At 52.3% G+C, this 17,950-nt stretch overlaps 7 protein-coding genes across 7 annotated transcripts, besides 1 other annotated feature; 5 read left to right on the forward strand and 2 right to left on the reverse strand.

The window, feature by feature from the left end:
* Positions 1-17,950: part of a sequence feature (contig 1.7 1..773302(-1)) that runs on past the window's edge.
* ANIA_00621 (ribonuclease H family protein) lies at positions 2,962-4,656 on the forward strand (the record flags this gene model as incomplete). The annotated part of the gene is made up of 2 exons (XM_653133.2): positions 2,962-4,095; positions 4,228-4,656. 2 exons carry the CDS (start codon positions 2,962-2,964, stop codon positions 4,654-4,656), a joined length of 1,563 nt encoding a protein of 520 aa, XP_658225.2.
* On the forward strand, positions 5,836-7,028 carry ANIA_00620 (uncharacterized protein; the record flags this gene model as incomplete). Its single annotated transcript, XM_653132.1, has 3 exons — positions 5,836-6,062; positions 6,148-6,583; positions 6,618-7,028. The coding sequence occupies 3 exons, from the start codon at positions 5,836-5,838 to the stop codon at positions 7,026-7,028; spliced, it is 1,074 nt and encodes a 357-aa protein (XP_658224.1).
* Positions 7,286-9,834, reverse strand: ANIA_00619 (Zn(II)2Cys6 transcription factor; the record flags this gene model as incomplete). The annotated part of the gene is made up of 4 exons (XM_050613359.1): positions 7,286-7,876; positions 7,969-8,893; positions 8,962-9,672; positions 9,773-9,834. 4 exons carry the CDS (start codon positions 9,832-9,834, stop codon positions 7,286-7,288), a joined length of 2,289 nt encoding a protein of 762 aa, XP_050469182.1.
* Positions 10,465-11,431, forward strand: ANIA_00618 (uncharacterized protein; the record flags this gene model as incomplete). Its single annotated transcript, XM_653130.1, has 3 exons — positions 10,465-10,760; positions 10,843-11,211; positions 11,290-11,431. The coding sequence occupies 3 exons, from the start codon at positions 10,465-10,467 to the stop codon at positions 11,429-11,431; spliced, it is 807 nt and encodes a 268-aa protein (XP_658222.1).
* On the forward strand, positions 12,320-13,297 carry ANIA_00617 (dihydrodipicolinate synthase family protein; the record flags this gene model as incomplete). Its single annotated transcript, XM_653129.1, has 1 exon — positions 12,320-13,297. The coding sequence occupies one exon, from the start codon at positions 12,320-12,322 to the stop codon at positions 13,295-13,297; it is 978 nt and encodes a 325-aa protein (XP_658221.1).
* On the reverse strand, positions 13,410-14,230 carry ANIA_00616 (uncharacterized protein; the record flags this gene model as incomplete). The annotated part of the gene is made up of 3 exons (XM_653128.1): positions 13,410-13,541; positions 13,589-13,912; positions 14,078-14,230. 3 exons carry the CDS (start codon positions 14,228-14,230, stop codon positions 13,410-13,412), a joined length of 609 nt encoding a protein of 202 aa, XP_658220.1.
* Positions 16,801-17,920, forward strand: ANIA_00615 (phytanoyl-CoA dioxygenase family protein; the record flags this gene model as incomplete). Its single annotated transcript, XM_653127.1, has 2 exons — positions 16,801-17,473; positions 17,886-17,920. 2 exons carry the CDS (start codon positions 16,801-16,803, stop codon positions 17,918-17,920), a joined length of 708 nt encoding a protein of 235 aa, XP_658219.1.

The raw sequence follows: 17,950 nt of genomic DNA on the forward strand, positions 1-17,950 counted from the left end.
GATGACAGCAGCTGCACCCCCACAGCCATCCAGGCAGATGGAACAGCCAAACCAAACCCTCCCACTCCTGAAGCTTGCAGAAGGCCCGGCCGAAGAGGCCGAACCTCGCAGCCCACAACCTGGGCATCCCTGACAGCCCCAAGAGCTGGTCAGGGGAACTGGCAAACTATTGCCCCAGAACACCGTATGCAAGCCAAGCAACCAGCACAACGAAAGCTGAAGCAGCTAAACAAGACTGACCACCGCATCTTCCTCCGCCTCCCGGCCTCCTCTAGCCTCTGGGCTATTGGACCACATGGCATCCGGGTCACCCTTGCAGGGAAAGTTCTGGACAGGATTGCACAGGTGCAAGTAATATCAACAGGATATGCAATCACTACAACTGAACAAGGCAAGGTCTTCTTACTGTCAGAGAAGGCTGCAAGCCTAGCTGGGGATGGATACGTTTGAAATACCAACAGAGTATTACCAGGTTATTGTCCCCTGGATCCCGAAACAACTCTGGTCCCTGGATAGATAGATAGATACTACAATTACAGATATCAGCAATGAAGCAGAGCGCATTACTGGTATTAAACTACTCATGGCCAAACTCTCAAAGCACCCAGTAGAGAGGGACTCTATCACAGCAGTCATAGCCTTTCCAAAAAGGCTACAACACCCCTTGCAACTCTTTGGCCTGTCCGGCCTATCAAGGCCCACCTGCCCCAAGCAAAGGCCTTTGCAATGCACCCGATGCCACCACTTCCATGATACACGAGCCTGCCGCTCCAGCGAACGCTGTATCTCCTGCAGATCCTCAAAACAGGAACACAACTGCTGTGTGCAGTGTATCAACTGCTGCGGCCCGCATGCAGCGGACTTCCAAAAATGCCCAGCCAGACCCCACGTCCAGAGGAACAAACTGTCACCCGCCTCTCAAAAGATGCTCTAGCTGCTATCCGCAAGGCAGGCCGGCTTGCCTTCCAACAGGAGCAGAAGAAAGCAGAAGAAAGCTCTAAACAACAAACAGATAATACCCACACTACAAACCAGCCTACAAGACAGCTCACCCAGGAGCTCTTAAACCAAACCCTGACCTCCCCTGAACTATGAAAATCACTACAAGCTAATATAGGAAGGGGGGGCGCTGCATATGACCTGCTACTCTCGCTTTGAAGCAGATATTATTCTTGTCCAAGAACCTTGGACAAATACAGCAAAGCACCTAACCAAGACCCACCCATGATATCAGCTGTTCAGTCCCCCGACCTGATGGACTGCCAGACCCAGGACTCTAACATATGTACGAAGGGATCTCCCAGCCCATTCCCTCCCAGAACCAATCTCACCAGATATCACCACAATCTACACGGCAGGCCTTACTATTATCAATGTCTACCGCCCCCCTAATAACCCAGTTGCCCCTGCTGGTGCTGGCTCAACACCCTCTATACTTTCCATACTCCTAGGATATGCACCCCCAGAGAACACCATCCTAGCAGGAGACTTCAATACCCGGCACCCATTCTGGCAGCCAGATACTGAGTCTCATGCTGTCACACCTGGCGCAACAGGATTATTAGACTGGCTTGATGCCCATAAGCTGGAACTTCGCCTCGAGCCAGGCACCCCCACCCGTGGACCAAACACCCTAGCCCTTGTCTTCTCTAACCTACCACTAAGGGCCCTAGTAGAAGACCATTTAAAGACTCCAAGTGACCATGCAACAATTAGAATAATACTGGAACAAGAAGAGCCCTCGCCTATATACAAGCTTGGTCCCATCCCACTGGGAGAAAGCCAGAGCCCTGGCAAGCCTGCCTGACCCAACCCTACCAATTGACCTACTAGCCGAACAACTGGTCCAGATATCCCAGCTTGCAATACAAGGCGTATCAAGATACAATACTCGCAGACTCCCCAGGACCCCATGGTGGACTCCAGAACTAACAGACATACTACACCAAACAAGACAGCAACAAAACCCCGACTATAAACAGCTCCGGAAGGCCATTGTACGGGCAAAGGCTGAATACTGGAAGCAGCGAATTGAATAAGCCACAGCACCTATAGATGCATTCAAACTTGCTAAATAGATACAATATCCAGACCAGCTCGCTGCTCCTCCCCTGAATATACAAGGGGCACAGGTTACTACCCCACAGGGCAAGGCAGACGCCTTCCTTAATTACCTCTTAGAAAAGGGGGCCCTGCTTCCAAATTAGACAGAAGAGGGACCCCCAAACAAGCCCCTCGGCTCACTACACCTGCCAACAAAAGAGCACTGCTGGGCTGCTCTCTGTGCCCCACCCCTGTCTGCCCCCGGGGAGGACGGACTTGCCACCACTGCTTGGAGGGAGCTCTGGCCTGTACTAGGGGATACAATCACACAACTGTACTACAGGTGTATGGAGGAAGGCTGCTTTCCACTGAGCCTGAAGTCAGCAAAGGTAATAATGTTACCGAAACCAGGAAAGAGGGACTATACCCAACTCAATGCCTGGCGGCCAATTAGCCTCCTCTCTACCCTAGGTAAAGGCCTAGAGCGCCTCCTAGCACAGCAGATAGCTGTAAGAGCAATTCAGGCAGATGTGCTAGCCCCCTGCCACTTCGGGGCCCTGCCAGGATGCTCTGCCATTGACCTGGTCCAGGTTCTTGTTCACAGGGTAGAGGAGGCCTTTTCAACAGGGAAAAGATGCTTTACTACTCCTACTAGATGTGAAAGGGGCATTTGACGCTGTAATACACCAACGGCTCCTTTCTTACTTATGCCTGCAAGGATGGCATAAAGGCTTACTCCAGCTACTTAAGGACTGGCTTACTGGCCGCTCTGTATCTGTTCATATCAAAGAAGGCACTGCCACAGCACCAATTAAAGGCGGACTCCCCCAGGGATCCCCCCTATCCCCAATACTCTTCCTGCTATATGCAGCAAGAATAGTCTCTACCTTAGAGGGCTCCTTCTGCTATGCAGATGATATGGGCATATTATTAACTGGGAATACCCTGGAAGAGAGCTCACAACAACTGGTAGAGGCCTATAAGCAAATTACTGCCCTAGGGACAGAGACAGGCCTTCCTTTCTCAATAGAGAAAACAGAGATACAACACTTCTCTAGAAAGCAGCAGCAGCATCTCCCCACAGTCACTCTACCTGGTATAGGGGGGATTATACCATCCCTATATACACGTTGGTTAGGAGTTCTTCTGGATACAAAGCTTACTTTTAAAGCCCACATTAATTTGGTCTTTAGCCGCGGGAAACGACTCGCCCAGCACCTAAAGAGACTTAGCAATACCCAGCGCGGCTGCCCAGTGGCCTCCATGCGGGCAGCAGTTATACAGCGTGTTCTTCCAACAGCTCTGTACGGGGCAGAAGTCTTCTATACAGGCAAACAACAAAAAGGGGTAGTTAACTCCCTGCTTTCTCTCTTCCGCACAGCAGCCCTGGCTATTATCCCAGCCTACAAGACCACCCCTACTGCAGCACTCCTCCGCGAAGCAGACCTACCAGACCCAGAAGCTCTACTCAACAGCATCCTCCGGAGGGCAGCAGTGAGATACATGAGCCTTGATACTAAACACCCAATTGCCCAAATAGCCGCAGAGACTACCGCGGGCAGGCCCAAAACCAGGCTTAAAAGGATCCTACAGCTCCTCCTCAGCCCCCTGCCAGAGCGCGCTATAATAGAGCTGCCTCTCCCTCTATTATGCATGCTCCCAACAGACAACAAAGGCTACAGCCCTGCCCCTTTACAGATTTCAGTGTACTCAGATGGCTCACGGACCAGCCAGGGGGCAGGGTATGGCTATGCAATCTACTTTGGCCCTATCCTCGTGTCCAAGGGACATGGTCCCGCGGGCCCCAGGACAGAAGTCTATGATGCAGAAATCATGGGTGCTGTGGAAGGCCTACGCGCAGCCCTGGGACAACCATGCGTTGGCTACTCCACCCAGCTAGTTATCCTCCTAGATAACCTAGCTGCAGCCTCCCTGCTAGCAAGCTATAGGCCAACCCCTCACAGACATGGTCTGTCAGAGACCTTTAGCCAACTAGCCGCCCAGTGGATGGAAAGCCCTTCAATCCTAACCATGCAACGGAAGCCCCTTCAGGTCCGCTGGATTCCAGGCCACTCTGGAATTGCTGGGAATGAGCTGGCAGACAAGCTCGCTAAGCTAGGGTCTTCTATATACAGCCCCGACATCCCCCCCTCCCCAGCATACCTATGACGGGAGGCAAAACAGTGGCTCCGTACAGAGACATATACAGCATATGCTAATAAGGCGCCTGAAACCTACAAAGCCCTGAATATCAGACCCCATACAAAAGAAAGCCGCTCCCGCGAGCACAAGCTGCCCCGGTGGGTACTTGGCCGACTCGTCGCCGCTCGTACAGGCCACGGAGACTTTACGGCATACCACCAGTGTTTTGACCACACAGACTACCTGGAGAGCTGCACCTGCGGCAAGGCAAAGACCCCAGTACACTTCTTCTTTTGCCCATATACCAGAAAACGCTGGAAGGATAGATGGAGATGTATAAAGGATGGCCCGTCAAAAACAATAGACTGGCTCTTAAGTACAGCTGCCGGGGCTGAGGAATTCAGCCGCATCGTGCAAGAATCATCCTTTTTCAAGGACATATGCCCGAACTGGGCCCGCCGGAGCGCTTGAAAGTGCGACAGTCCACACATCTACCTGGACAAAGGGTACGGCCCCTCCCCCCAATCTATAGGTAGTCAAAACGGGCATCTGCCCTCGAAGACCTGGCCAGGGTAGCGCCGGATGCTTCTTCCGCTCATTTCCAACATATATTGTCCATAGTTGCTGCTTCAAACCTGTATCTAGCTAGTTCCTAGGCAGTTCTGTTTAGGTAGCACGTCCAGATGCCCCCTGGGAGGCCGCAGATCACGTGGGCCACGTGATCCGCCGAGTGACGTTAAATAATAAAACGAAACGAAACGAAAACGAAACGAAACGAAACGTTGGGCAGACCCAGCGACTCAGCCTTGCACGCCGTTAGCGCCGCTAGCGCACCATCGCTCAGTATTCGCCCAGCCAGTCACCCCCCAGCAGTCGGGGAGTTTCCGTCTTCGCGTTCTGATCGATGATCGAATCGATAGTGATCGACTCATGATCTTGCTTATTCGTCTCCATTAACACTGTCATCAGATATCTGTCAGCACCTTAACTTGCGTCCACCTCTTCATGACCAGACGTCAAAACGCACACCCTTTTATCTGTCCGTTACCAGCAGATTCTTTTACTATTGTCTGCTAATAAAACTCACAGTCCGAATCGGTGCTTAGATGCGACTTGGCGTCTGCTGACTTGAAAGTGCCCGGCGCCTTAGCCTGGATCTAGAGGCTGCTGGAGGCTGCGGCAGCCTCTAGCAGCCTCTTATTCGCCAGGAGCTAGCTGGATTGGGGGCCAGAGCTAGACTCATAATAGCAGTGCCAAGCCTCAAGGCGCTCTTATGCAGTCACAGTGTCTCACTTCGCCGGCCGAATTGGTCCCTGCGGCTCAACCCGGCGAGTGAGACTTCACTATAGGCTCTTGCAGACCCATGCTAGGACCACATGCTAAACCCAGTTTGGGGCTGTGCTCTGGGCCAGGCTACTTTGGGCCTTAGCGATGTTGCAGGAACAGACCCTGGACGGAGCCCCAGGGCGAAGCGCAGGGCAAAAAACTCAGAGTTTGGGGGTTTAAAAAGGGTGTAAATCCCCCCCCCTCCCCCCCCGGGCGTTCTCTTTCCAGATCGGAACTCTCCAGATTCGAGCGGCGCCAAGAGAAAAGAAGGGAGAAAGACCAGAAAGGAAAGACCACAAAGAAAGGGAAGAAAGGCAAATCAACATGGCTCGAAGCTATGGCTCTTCCCGTTACGGCGGGCTCCCGTCCTGCAGCGCATATGCCTTTCAGATGGACGCTCCTCGCATCGACATCGCCTTTGCGGCACTGTACTTTATTGTGACGTTGGTGCTCTTGATTTTCGCCTCGGTGCGCATCCGACGGAGCAAGAAACAAGGCCAGCATGTCGCCGGCGCTGGCTTCCTCAACCTGTCAATCATCTTCGCCTGGTTGTAAGTGTCTTAGTGGTCCGGGGGACACCGGGCCACCACCCCGCGTGCTTGCGTATATCGAGGAACCTTCTAACAGGATTAACAGCGCCTATATCGTCACTATCGTTTACACCGTTCTTACCGAATGCGACGTCTACAGCTATCGCCACTTGTACCATGCGTCCGTGCTTGAGCTCTGGCTCCGCGCCGTCTCTGAGTACCTGTTCCTCGCGGCCATCCTGATCTACCTCACGCGCAAGCTGCAGACAGATTTCGGGCTAGTGCAGCCGGCCATTCTCACCGCGCAGAAAATCTGGGCCGTCCTGATCGGTCTCGTCCTCATCGTAGTCCTTAGCATCAGCACCGCCTCGTACCACTACTTATACAAAGATAGCTACTCTTACGACACATATATAGACCTGGCAGAGCCCCAGCGCGCGGTCCGGTTAACGTACCACTGTATCGCTGCAGCGGGGATGTTGCTTGCGTCCGCGACGCTAGGGAAAACGCTCTCGCAGGCGCCGGGCGGCTTGCGCTCAAGGGTAAGTACCCCGTCACCGCTGGCTGTTGGCGCAGGAATCTAACGAAGAGCAGGGAATCACTGTTAGCATCATCCTTCTCGTCATCGGCGCTCTCGGCTTGACCCTCACGAACTTGGGCAACTACGTTCAAAACGCATTCACATACTCCGAACGGTCTATGCTGTACGAGTCTTCCGAGTACAAAGAGTACCTGGCCAAGTACGAGGCGGCCAGCTTCCTGTCGTCGTTATTTTACTGCATGGCCTTTTATGCTGCCGTCAGGGTGGCCAGTCAGCGTGTCAACGCAGCTGATACGATGTCTGCGTATGCGCCTCCGCCCCCGCCCCCGCAGCCTCCGATGACATTCATGACGGGGAACGAAGGCTATCATAACTCGGGGCCAGCTTATTATCATAACCTGGGGCAGGAGCAGGGGTACGGGAGAAATCCAGAGTATGTGCGGTAGTGGGCGGCCACAGTTATGATGGAATGGTGCAATGGGATATTTCGCGTCCGTAACGGCAGCTTTATGTTTCCCTTGTATATATGTTCTCTCTCATTTCTGCTTCTTTCTTTACTGTCGTTTTCTCTTGTTCTTTTCTTTTCGTTATTTTCGGTATACCCAGTTGGCTAAACGAGCCTCACGCTAGCAGTACGTATATATGTCTAATCATAATTTCAGTCGGCACCACACACAAGCATGATCTTTTCAAGCCTCCCATTTTACAGTCTCAACCCTTCGTCCCCCCAAAACAGATCCATATTCCCCAGCCCCGACGAAATTATTGACGTGAATTGCCCCCAACCAGGACAATCGGACGACGAGCGACTGAGGCTTAGCCCCTGTATTTCGTTGCCGTTCGTGTCCGGGGCAAACCCAACGGCGCTCCCTTCGAGTGAGCCGCTATAACTCGTTGCGGTCGTATGCGGACTGGTTTGGGCATCGCACGGGATCCCCGCCTGGGCTTGACTAAGAGCTGTAGAGTAAAAGGTCGTCTCCGGTGACGCGGGAAAATGCGTGCGGGCATTGCTATATCCGTTCCTAATATTCTCCCTGTTCGCTGGTGCGAAAGATCCATCACCAGCTGTGTGCCTGGGCTGACTGGCCTGCCGCATCGCCTCCACACGTAGTTCCTCAAGGACAAGACAATACCGCTCGGAAAGCGAGCCCTTCTCGGCAATGTCCGAAAGGTGGGATTGACATCTTGTTGCGGCTGAGAGGTACGTGCTGTACATGTGGAACGGAAGGGCACGGCTCTGGATGACGTGGATATAGAGCACTATCGTGGCGTTGAAAGCGAAGTAGGACGTTATCTGGCGGTATATGCGTTAGCATAGACGAAGAAAGAAGTGAAATAAATAGCATAGTAAAGCCGGATGGTTGGATGGGGATGTAGTAGGCATACCCAGAGCGCCCCTAACAGCTGGCGATTCTGGGTGATCTCATCTATGATATCAACGATTCTCATAGCAGCATTTAGGCACTGCTTGATACTTTCTTGTGCCTGGGCCGCTACCGCGATGCAGGTGCTAGATCCCACACTGACTTGGGCTTGTGAACCGTTCCCGCCAGCGCCTCCCTTGCTCGAACGAGACCGACCATCTTGGACGCGTGTAAGATTTCCTAGCATAGATGGCCGATGCGTGAGGATGGTCGAATGCCAATACGTAAGGTTAAGCACGTTCCGCTGTCGCTGAAAGATCGGCATGAGTAACGATGCACTCAGCACATCTGCATCGAGAAACCATGCCAGCTCGGACCGCCAGACGCTAAGCTCCTTGCTGATCGATTGTACGAAGGACAGACGCTTACTGTCCGAGACCGGTCTGATGGAGTACAGTTCCCGTAGAATGCGGCTTATAATGCGGGCGATCTTCATGTGTGCTAGGGGCGCTAGCATTGTCGATAATGCTGGGCTCGTATTTCCGCGCTGAGGCTGTTCCTGCGGCTGGGGGAGATGGAGCTGGTGGTCTTCAAGACATGCCGGAAACTCGGTATCGATATCCTCGTCGTGGAACGAGCGAGGTCTTCCCAATGCAGCACTGAGGTATGCATCGAGGGTGTACGCGCACCAGAATGTGCGGCGGCGGCACTCGGCCTCGATAACACTCATCCCGCCCCCATTTATAGAGGGATCGGCCTTCCTCTCTCGATTCAACCCGATAGCGAGCGCGAGATGTGAGACTGTCCCGAACAAACTCCAGCAGTGATTTATGCGCGACTGGGAGAGGAGGTAGTAGCATTGCGTCAGCCGTGCTTGCACGCTTGTGAGTCTGATCGAGCCCTTTTCCTGGCTTAGCTGGTGCTCGGCGGCTAGATAGTAGCGGGCACTGCTCATTTAATCATCATCCATCAGTACTGGCGCTACTGAATGAATAGGGGCCTACGTGGATGATACCTCAAGTCTGCCGGCCCGGGCCTTTCGTTATCAGGCATATAGACCCTCGCCAAAGCAAAGACCATGAATAAGAGCGCAATCTTTGCATTCGCCCCATTCCTGTCTCTGTCATTCATGACCCCGAGGGTATCGTAGAACTCTCCAAACCATGCTTGTACCGTCGGCCGATGCAGGAACCGGTACGTCGGCATTACGAAATCAAAGTACCGGTCTATCAGCTTCTGCGCCTCGTCTCTTGGCAGCATCATGCAGAAGGACGGGTCAAAGTCAGGGAGGCTCAGTGGGGCGTCACCAAAGGTGAATATGCTCCCGCTCGGTTCGGTGAAGCTGATGGCATCGTGGAGACGTTTTTGCACACGGAGGAGGAAGGACACGCCGCTCGCGGGCCCGATGTAGTGGCCTTGCCGGTCAGTTGAAGGTGGCTCGGGTGAATTGCGCGACGAGGTTGAGCTGGAGCCTTGCACCTGCATCTGGCCGTTGTCTGACAGCTGGACTTGAAGCTGGTGCGCAGCCGTCCCCGGCTGGGATGTTGCTGTGGTCGGCAGGAGAGTCGGATAATATCCCCTCTGGGAGACGGGGGATCCGTTCTCATGGTATGCGGACGGGATAAGGAACTTCCTACCTCGGGTGTAGGCAGAGTCAAAGGTGCAGCGGGCCTTTGCGCGGATGCAAAACTGGCATGGCTGGCTGTTGTTACATTTGATTTTCCTCCTGCAATCATCTTGTCAGTAGAGCAATCAACCTGATATGCTATACTTAAGGTCATGTTGGAAATTTCCACTGCTGCAGTTAGGGCTACGGTGGAGTTTACCTCTTGCATCGGTCACATGCTCTAGTAACCCTGACTCGCTCGCTGTTGCTTTTCTGTTTCATTTGCGTTCTGGGCTTGGAAATGGGTTGGGGACTTGGATGGCTCACATAAGCGGTATGAGAACACAGCGGAAGGGACGAGTAGAGAGCTCTGAGACGGAAGTGGGAAGACGGCAATATGTACGGGAAATGTACTGGAAGAGCGTCATATGGATGAATGCGCAGGGGTTTATCCGTGTGGAAATGGATCCGAGACCGAGGAGCTGGTGGTGTGGGGAAAGCTTTTCCGTCCATCAACTAGCAAGCGACGTTAATCCGAGCGCATTGAATGCAGAACCCGGCTTTACTGGTCCAAAACTCTTTCCTGAGAATCTTCTCCAAGATGAGCGGATGCAGTGTAGTTGGCTCCAGGCTACTAGAACCATGAAGACAGAGCCGTGCGAGCGTATGAGGGAACGTTTCTGGCCACCGCTGATATGCATGGATCCGTCAACAACTTAATCAGTATCCGCTATCTTGGACGGAACCTGACTGCTCGTCTAGGTAATGTTGGAGACAAGCCTCGTGTGGTATATGAACGACCTTGTCTTGATGGACACGGCCATCTCCCCATTGTTAAAGGTACTTCTCCCCACTATACAGAAGGATACAGCCCCATCACGCTATCTGCATTCCAGTTTATATAGGACCAAAATGTACACCGCAAAACGTCTCTCCGGCAAAACCATCCTCATAACGGGTGCCTCCTCAGGGATCGGCCGTTCGACAGCCCTCGAATTCGCACGCAGCTCGCCCGACAATCTCAAACTGATCCTGACGGCGCGGCGCATTGACAGACTCCGAGAACTGGCAAGTGAAATCACAAGCGAGCGTCCGGGAGTGAAAGTTTACCCGATCCATCTGGACGTAAGCAATCCAGAGGAAGTCAACGGGCTACTCGGAACTCTGCCGAGCGAGTTCAAAGAGGTTGATGTTTTGGTCAACAATGCGTGCGTTGCCCACTCCCCTTCTTGCCCAAAAATTACAGATAAAACCGGGACCCAGCAAGGCTAGATGCTGATTGTCGCGCAGAGGCTTGGTCAAGGGTGTCGCCCGCGCCCCTGAAATTGCTGAAGAGGACATAGCCACCATGTTCTCCACGAACGTCCACGGCCTCATAAATATGACCCAAGCAATCCTCCCTTCCATGCTATCGCGCAACAACGGGCAGGGAGCAGGAGATATCATCAACATCGGCTCCATCGCTGGCCGCGAGCCCTACGTGGGTGGGAGTATTTACTGCGCGACGAAAGCCGCCGTGCGCAGCTTTACGGAGGCTCTGCGCAAGGAGCTCATTGCATCCAGGGTGAGGATTATTGCAGTAGACCCCGGGCAGGTCGAGACAGAGTTTTCGGTTGTGAGGTTTTATGGGGATAAGAGTAAGGCGGATGCGGTCTATGCGTGAGTTCACACTTCCCTTATAAGGGCAGGAATCTGGACAAGCTGGGAGTTGTTGGCTAACAACTAGATGGGATGTAGAGGATGCGAGCCGTTGACGCCGGATGATATTGCAGAGGTGATAGTGTTCACGGCGAGTAGGAGAGAGAATGCTGTTGTGGCAGATACGTTGGTTTATCCTAACCATCAGGCGAGTGCGACTATCATGCATCGGAAGAATTGAGAGGGTATGTTCTTGCTTGATTTAAGGGCTTAGACGGTAGATGATTGGTCCTATGATAAAAATAATTCCACGTTTTAATCAATTCCAAGTGTGAATACGGAGTTGCCAATAATAAACACTGCTTTTTAGATGTCCTGCTATGGCTGGCTATGAATGTAACAAAGGTTAAGGAATTAGGTGCTGCGACTACCAAGGCGAATGTGATGCCGACGACGACACCAGTCGTAAATATGGCATTAGGAAGAAACGGCAGAATCTCCGAATGATTTGCCGTTGGATACGCGAATGTGCAGAGGTTCGCTGGGAGTACAGAGGAATAGCCGTACTCGGAGTCCAATATAAACCAAGTGACAACCCCCAGTACCTGATACCAACTCATAGCGATAATCAATTACGTTATTGAAGGCCTACACCTCTTTTGAACTAGCTTATTTACGTAAACACCTCTCGGGCATTTAACCGATACTCCAAATCATCTGGGGCAGTCCGGAAAAGCACCTTGGCTACCTATCACGTATCCGTTTCCGCCTGCGCGTTTCCGCCCTCACGGCCCGCTGCTAGCCCTAAGTAACCTACTCAACTCTCTTCAGCAACACCGTCTCTATCCCGTAACACTGAGCGGGGAAAAGTGCCAATTCTCATGATAACATGGCTTAGCACGACGGAAACACCGCGGGACAGTATTTCGCATCGAATGCCGACGAACCCCCACTATCTGTTCCCTGACCCAACTGCATCTCCAGGCAACAGCAATCCAGTTCCATATAGAACCGGCCCTCCACTCTTTACAGCAACTGATTATCAAGTTTTATACGCTTTTCAACAGCGGATGTCCCCCATTCCAGCGTCCAAGTCAAACTGGCCCCTAGCGTTGCAGATCGCATCACAATGACGGTGACGAACGGCCACACCACCTCCAACAGCTCCTCTTCCGTACCCCCCAGCGGCGTTTGGGCGCCTGCAATAACATTCTTTAACCCAAACACCGACGACCTGGATCTCCCCTCCCAGTCCGCCTACTATGCCTATCTTTCTACCACCGGGCTCTCCGGACTAGTAGTCCTCGGCACAAACGCCGAAACATTCCTCCTCACACGTGAAGAGCGCAAGACTCTTCTGACGACGGCGCGCGAGGCTGTCGGGGAGACGTTCCCCATTATGGCGGGAGTCTCGGGCCACAGCACGAAACAAGTCCTGGAATTTATCGCGGACGCGAAAGATGCCGGTGCAAACTATGCCCTGTGTTTACCGCCAGGATATTTTGGGAAGCAGACGACGATGGATGTGGTGAGGGGGTTCTTCGACGAGATCGCGAGGGAAAGTGAACTGCCGATTGTGATCTATAACTTCCCTACTGTCTGCAATGGCGTCGATCTCGATTCTGCTACTATAGCATCTCTAGCTAGGAATTGGCCTGGTAAGATCGTGGGTGTGAAGTTGACATGCGGATCTGTGGCAAAGATCACTCGCCTTTCTGCTGAATTACCCGCTGGGAGCTTTGCGACTTTTGGCGGACAAAGTGATTTTCTGATTGGAGGGTTAGCGGCTGGTGCGGTGGGCACGATTGCCGGGTTCGCGAACGTGTTTCCCAAGACGATTGTGAGGATTTATGATCTGTACATGGAGGGTAAGCTTGGAGAGGCAATGGAATTGCACAAGAGGGCGGCGTTGGCGGAGCAGCCGTGTAAGGCGGGCATTGCGTCCGTCAAATATGCAGTGGGGATCACCACCGCAAAGAAGGCGGGCATTGAAAGACCACTAGAGATGTTGAAGCCTAGGAAGCCGTATAGGGAGCTGGATGAGAAGGGAAAGGTCGCGGTTATAGAGATGACCGGGGGGTTGGTGGGGGTCGAGGATAGCTTGTAGATGATAGCCCTAAATCGATAGATACAAGACGACTGAAGATTATCCCTATTCCGCAATACTGCACAACATAATAAGACACTAGTATCATATTTGTACTGTAATACAGAACTGCCTAACCCGTGTTGCAATATTTCCGGCAGCCGGGGCAGAGATGGTCGGAACTCCTACCAGACATCATACGCTGTAATTCTCGCAATATATCCATGTACACACTGTGCTGTCGAGTGTCAAACTTGATCATATCCTGAACTGGTCAATTAGTTACCTTTATCAAAGCATGATATCACCTACCACATGATTAGCGAAGATGGGGAAACACGGTTCCCCTTCAATGGTAGCCGAATCCTCAGATACAATCAAGGACCACAACATGGGGATCGTCTCATAGAAACAGACAATCTGAATCCGGGAGCCCTCATATTCCCGCTTTTCCAGAATATTGTAGAACGACCGACGCATCTCAAGAAGGGCTTTGGACCGTGGTTCCAGGAGGTTGACCATCTGGTGGTTGACGGGCTTGAAGATGTTGAACATCCGGGCAGACCGCTCACCCCAGGTTGCAATTTTGGCGCCGCGATGTGGAGTTCCTAGGAAGCAGATACCGATGGTATGTGTCTTGATGTCATGTAGGTGGTTTACTCAACTTTCTCGCGCGGCGACCAAAACTTGCTAGACCACTAGGCCACCGAGGCTGTGGGCAATGAACAGGATTGGCCGCGTCCGCTATGCGACAGTCAGGGAGGAGGCTCGTTACTTCATCTTCAGAAAAGGACCACTGACGTACTTTTCGCTTGTCGTTCCGGCAGCCAGAGAGACTGCCCGGCAGGTCAGCAGCATATCAGACAGCCGTCCTTGGGAGACCTGAATCCAGGGATGCCACACCGCCACGTCGTAACCAAAGGCTATTATCCGAGCATTGGGAATGTCGTGCATCAGGAAGTCCTCGAGCCAGTATACCTTGTGAGCTGCGTTTTAGAATGTTCGGTATGCGTCTCCCATCAACCCATGAATAACAAGGATGTCAGCGACGGCGTTTGAAGGGTCGTGGATTACAGTCAGACCATTTGAGGATCGTAGCAAGTTTCCGGCGTCAGGCACGCCCACGGGATCCGAAATTAGAGATGGAGACAACTGGGAGGAAAGCGTCAGAATGGTATCCGGAAAGAACGCGGCACCTATAAATCGTCCATAGCTCGTCAATATAGCGGCAGAAACTCGGACTGGGATGGCTTGTATGGATGCTATGCTTCTTAACGTCTGTCGTTAGCCTTCATAGCATCGGACGGCTCTCATATGAAGCGTTCGAAGATGAGACTGTAACAACGAGACAAGCAGATATAGAGATGTGATGAAAGAAGGAAAATGGTGTAGTCTTGGTAGTAGTTAAGACGACCATGGAGCAACACCGGCAGCACAAAGTCTACAATCACTGCACCTCTGTCTATCAGATTCCTTGAAGACTTTGAAGTTAATTCCGCGGACAGTTCCACGGACAGGGTTACTGTCTACTTTGCTTCACCTGGACTCAAGAGCCTGGGCCGGAGTGGATTCCATAATCTGGTAGCAGATTCGGTCTGTGGCCTGGGTAGACCATGGACAGTTTCCGAGTTTCAGCAAGTGCGTAAGATTAGACAACACTTGACAGCTCCAGGGGAATTAGGCAAGGTAATAGTTCGATGCGAGCGTGTTCAGTGACAGCACTCAAAATTCCAGTCTCAATTCCAGTCTCACAGGTGGCGCTGTGGACATCATCAGAGCTCCTGGTGGTCCCATGAATATCCAGTGGGAAACAAGTATGAGGATTATCATCACTTGAAGCTAGTCTTACAGGTGGCACTCAGATGGAAAACTTTAAGATGTTTTCATGGCAAGCTTTCAGGACAAGCCGCTGTGAATGGCCCTGTTTTACAGGTGGCGTTGTGGACAAGAAAGATTCCGATTCCGTACGGCATTTCCTTTAAAGGATTTGCGGACCTCCGGGTGCATCTCGAAGTCCAGAGTTCAGTCTCTCAGCAGGCACTGGAGACAATGTCGTATCCAAGTGGTTCCCATGGCAATTGGCGCAGGTGTGCAAGCATCAAGCAGCACCTGAAGGTGTCCAGTCTCGCAGGTGGCGCTGTGGACGAGTGGAAATCCCATTGGTTGATCAGCTATAGTATCCAGGAAGTGGGGAAAATGTGCTGATGTAGTAGGTGAATCCTGGCGCTGGGATATGACGGCTTGATTGGTACGAAGAGGAAAGCAAGTCGCAGAAAGCATCATGAGAAAAATTGTTACAATGAAGGAAAGAGAAAGTAAACACACATACCTTTAACAGCTGGCTGAACAGGAAACCAGGGGCAACAAGGTCATGTTTCTGAACAGACAGTCAATGGGAGGGTCAGATTTGTAATGCTCTCGAGCAAGCGAGGCTGAGAAGGGCTACAGCCCGAGGAGAAACTGGCAAACTCCAGCTTAGGGCTTACTGGGAAAGCACGGGCTACGTGGCCCGATGGTGCCCAACCTCGTACTGAGCAATCCATGCCTCAGGTGCTGTTGAATTAGGCCCTGGATTGTTTGCTGGGAGCTCCTGTTCAAACGTCTTACTGACTTCCCACTGCAGCATGACTGCAGCAGCCTGAAACCCGGGCATTCCCAACATTAGGTGTCAGAGACAACACTGCGTCCGTCCTGAAGTCCTAGAAAAGGTCTGAATAGAGCTTTAAGAGTTTCCTGCACCCATGCAATCTACGATTGGCTGGGTGACAAGCGAGAGAGGGAGCTATCCCCGCAATGACCCAGGCAAACAGCATGTTTGGCCGTGGCCCCCTGGCCTCATTCTCAATCTGTAGCATGGCTCCCTAACCAGGCCGAGAGACTGAGATTAGCTCATAAAGCCGAGTATATTGTTCTAGCCGCTGCCAGTGCGTATCGCCCAGCCAAAGAGCACTCCGGGACCCGAAGCCACGGCGGGCGGATTCGCTGCTGGAGCTTCACTCAGCTGGATAGGTGACTGAGAAGACACATCTTCATTGATCGCCAAGCATTTAGCTGCATATTCCTTGTTTTGATCCTGCCAATAAACTAGACCAGTTGTCATTGCTTTAGTTAGAGAACTTCTAGCTGGGGGTGACAAAGAGGGCAGAGCTATGATTAGGTAGCGCATCACAAGCTATTGTGGCCACAGTCTTATAACGATACTGGATCATACATAACGTAGCAGCTTTTCAGTCGAGCTAGCCAGCTCCAATAGCCGGGCCTTGATGTAGTGGAGATTTTCGTACGTGCATATTAGACTATGTATTGGAGAACCTCACACCCGGTCATCTCTGTCAGTGGCGGAGAGACTAAAAGCACCTCGAGGCGAATTGGAGAAACTCGGCTACGTAACTCTTTATCACAGTCGCTCTCTCGCTCTGCGCTCCTCACGCTCTTCTATCTACCTATTGAAGCACCAGTAAAGTCCAGGTAATTTGACCTTGTTCCCATACAAGCAACTTCGTGAGGCTTGGCTTGCATCAACCATGGCGTCTCCCCAACCAACCCTTATCACCCTCACCCCCGCCGAGCTGTCCTCCACCAAAATCTCCTCCCACAACCTGCAATCCGCCATCGAAGCCCTCCACCGTGATGGCCTCGTCGTCATCACCAACGCCGTCTCCATAGCGCATCTAGACAAGCTGAACAGTCGCATGGTTCCCGAGGCCAAAACCCTCCATGCCCGACCATCAACCCACCGGAACTTTGGCCCCGAGACAGGCAATATCCAGCAGGAACCGGTGCTGGAGAAAGATTATATCTACCAGGATATCGTGGCAAATCCGTTTGCTGTACAGGTCGTCGAATGTATGCTTGGGCCGAGACCCGCGCTACGCTTCTACAGTGCGAACACAGCATTTCAAGCCAAAGACCGGCAGCCAGTCCATATAGATGTGGATTTCAACTTTCCAATGATTCCGTGGGGTTACGCTATCAACATCAACCTCGTCGAAACGACGCCTGAGAATGGGGCGACCGAGGTCTGGTTGGGCAGTCATACTGGTACGAGCAGGGATGTGCTTGATCCCAAACATGGGCACGAGCGGATCAGGGAGAAGCTACTCGAAGAACGCCGGAAGATGGGAAGAGGTGGAATCCAGCCGGAAAGGTTGCCAAAGGGGAGTCTGGTCATCAGAGATATGAGGCTTTGGCATGCAGGTATGCCGAATCAGACGCAGGAACCGAGGATCATGCTGGTGACTATTCTGTTTTCCCATTGGTACCGGAATGACCAGAAAATCATCTTACCGGAGAGTGTAAAGGGGGAGATTGACAGATGGCGGGGCGTCGATGCGTGCGTCCAGTGGGTAGAGGAAGGGTATGACTATCTGCAGGGAAGCCATGATCATGATTTTACGTTAAGGCCATAGGCATTCCTTTCAGAACCTTTCGTGGCTATTCTGAGTCGAGTGGGAATCATAACTGCAGTCTCCATAGGGTCGTCATCGTCCACCTGGACCTAGTACAGATGCCTGAACGGACTCGCCGGGAAATATGGGGATCAGCTGAGATGTTAATGGAACTGCCCACTCCTAGACGTTTGCGTAAATTAGCTATACTATTCTAGCAGTCTTGTATCTGCAAGCAGAGAACAGGGAGAGATAGTTAGTTCATGGTGGATAAGCATGTGGTCAT

Source organism: Aspergillus nidulans, chromosome VIII (assembly GCF_000011425.1).
Source record: "Aspergillus nidulans FGSC A4 chromosome VIII".
In the NCBI taxonomy this organism is placed as follows: Eukaryota; Fungi; Ascomycota; class Eurotiomycetes; order Eurotiales; family Aspergillaceae; genus Aspergillus; species Aspergillus nidulans.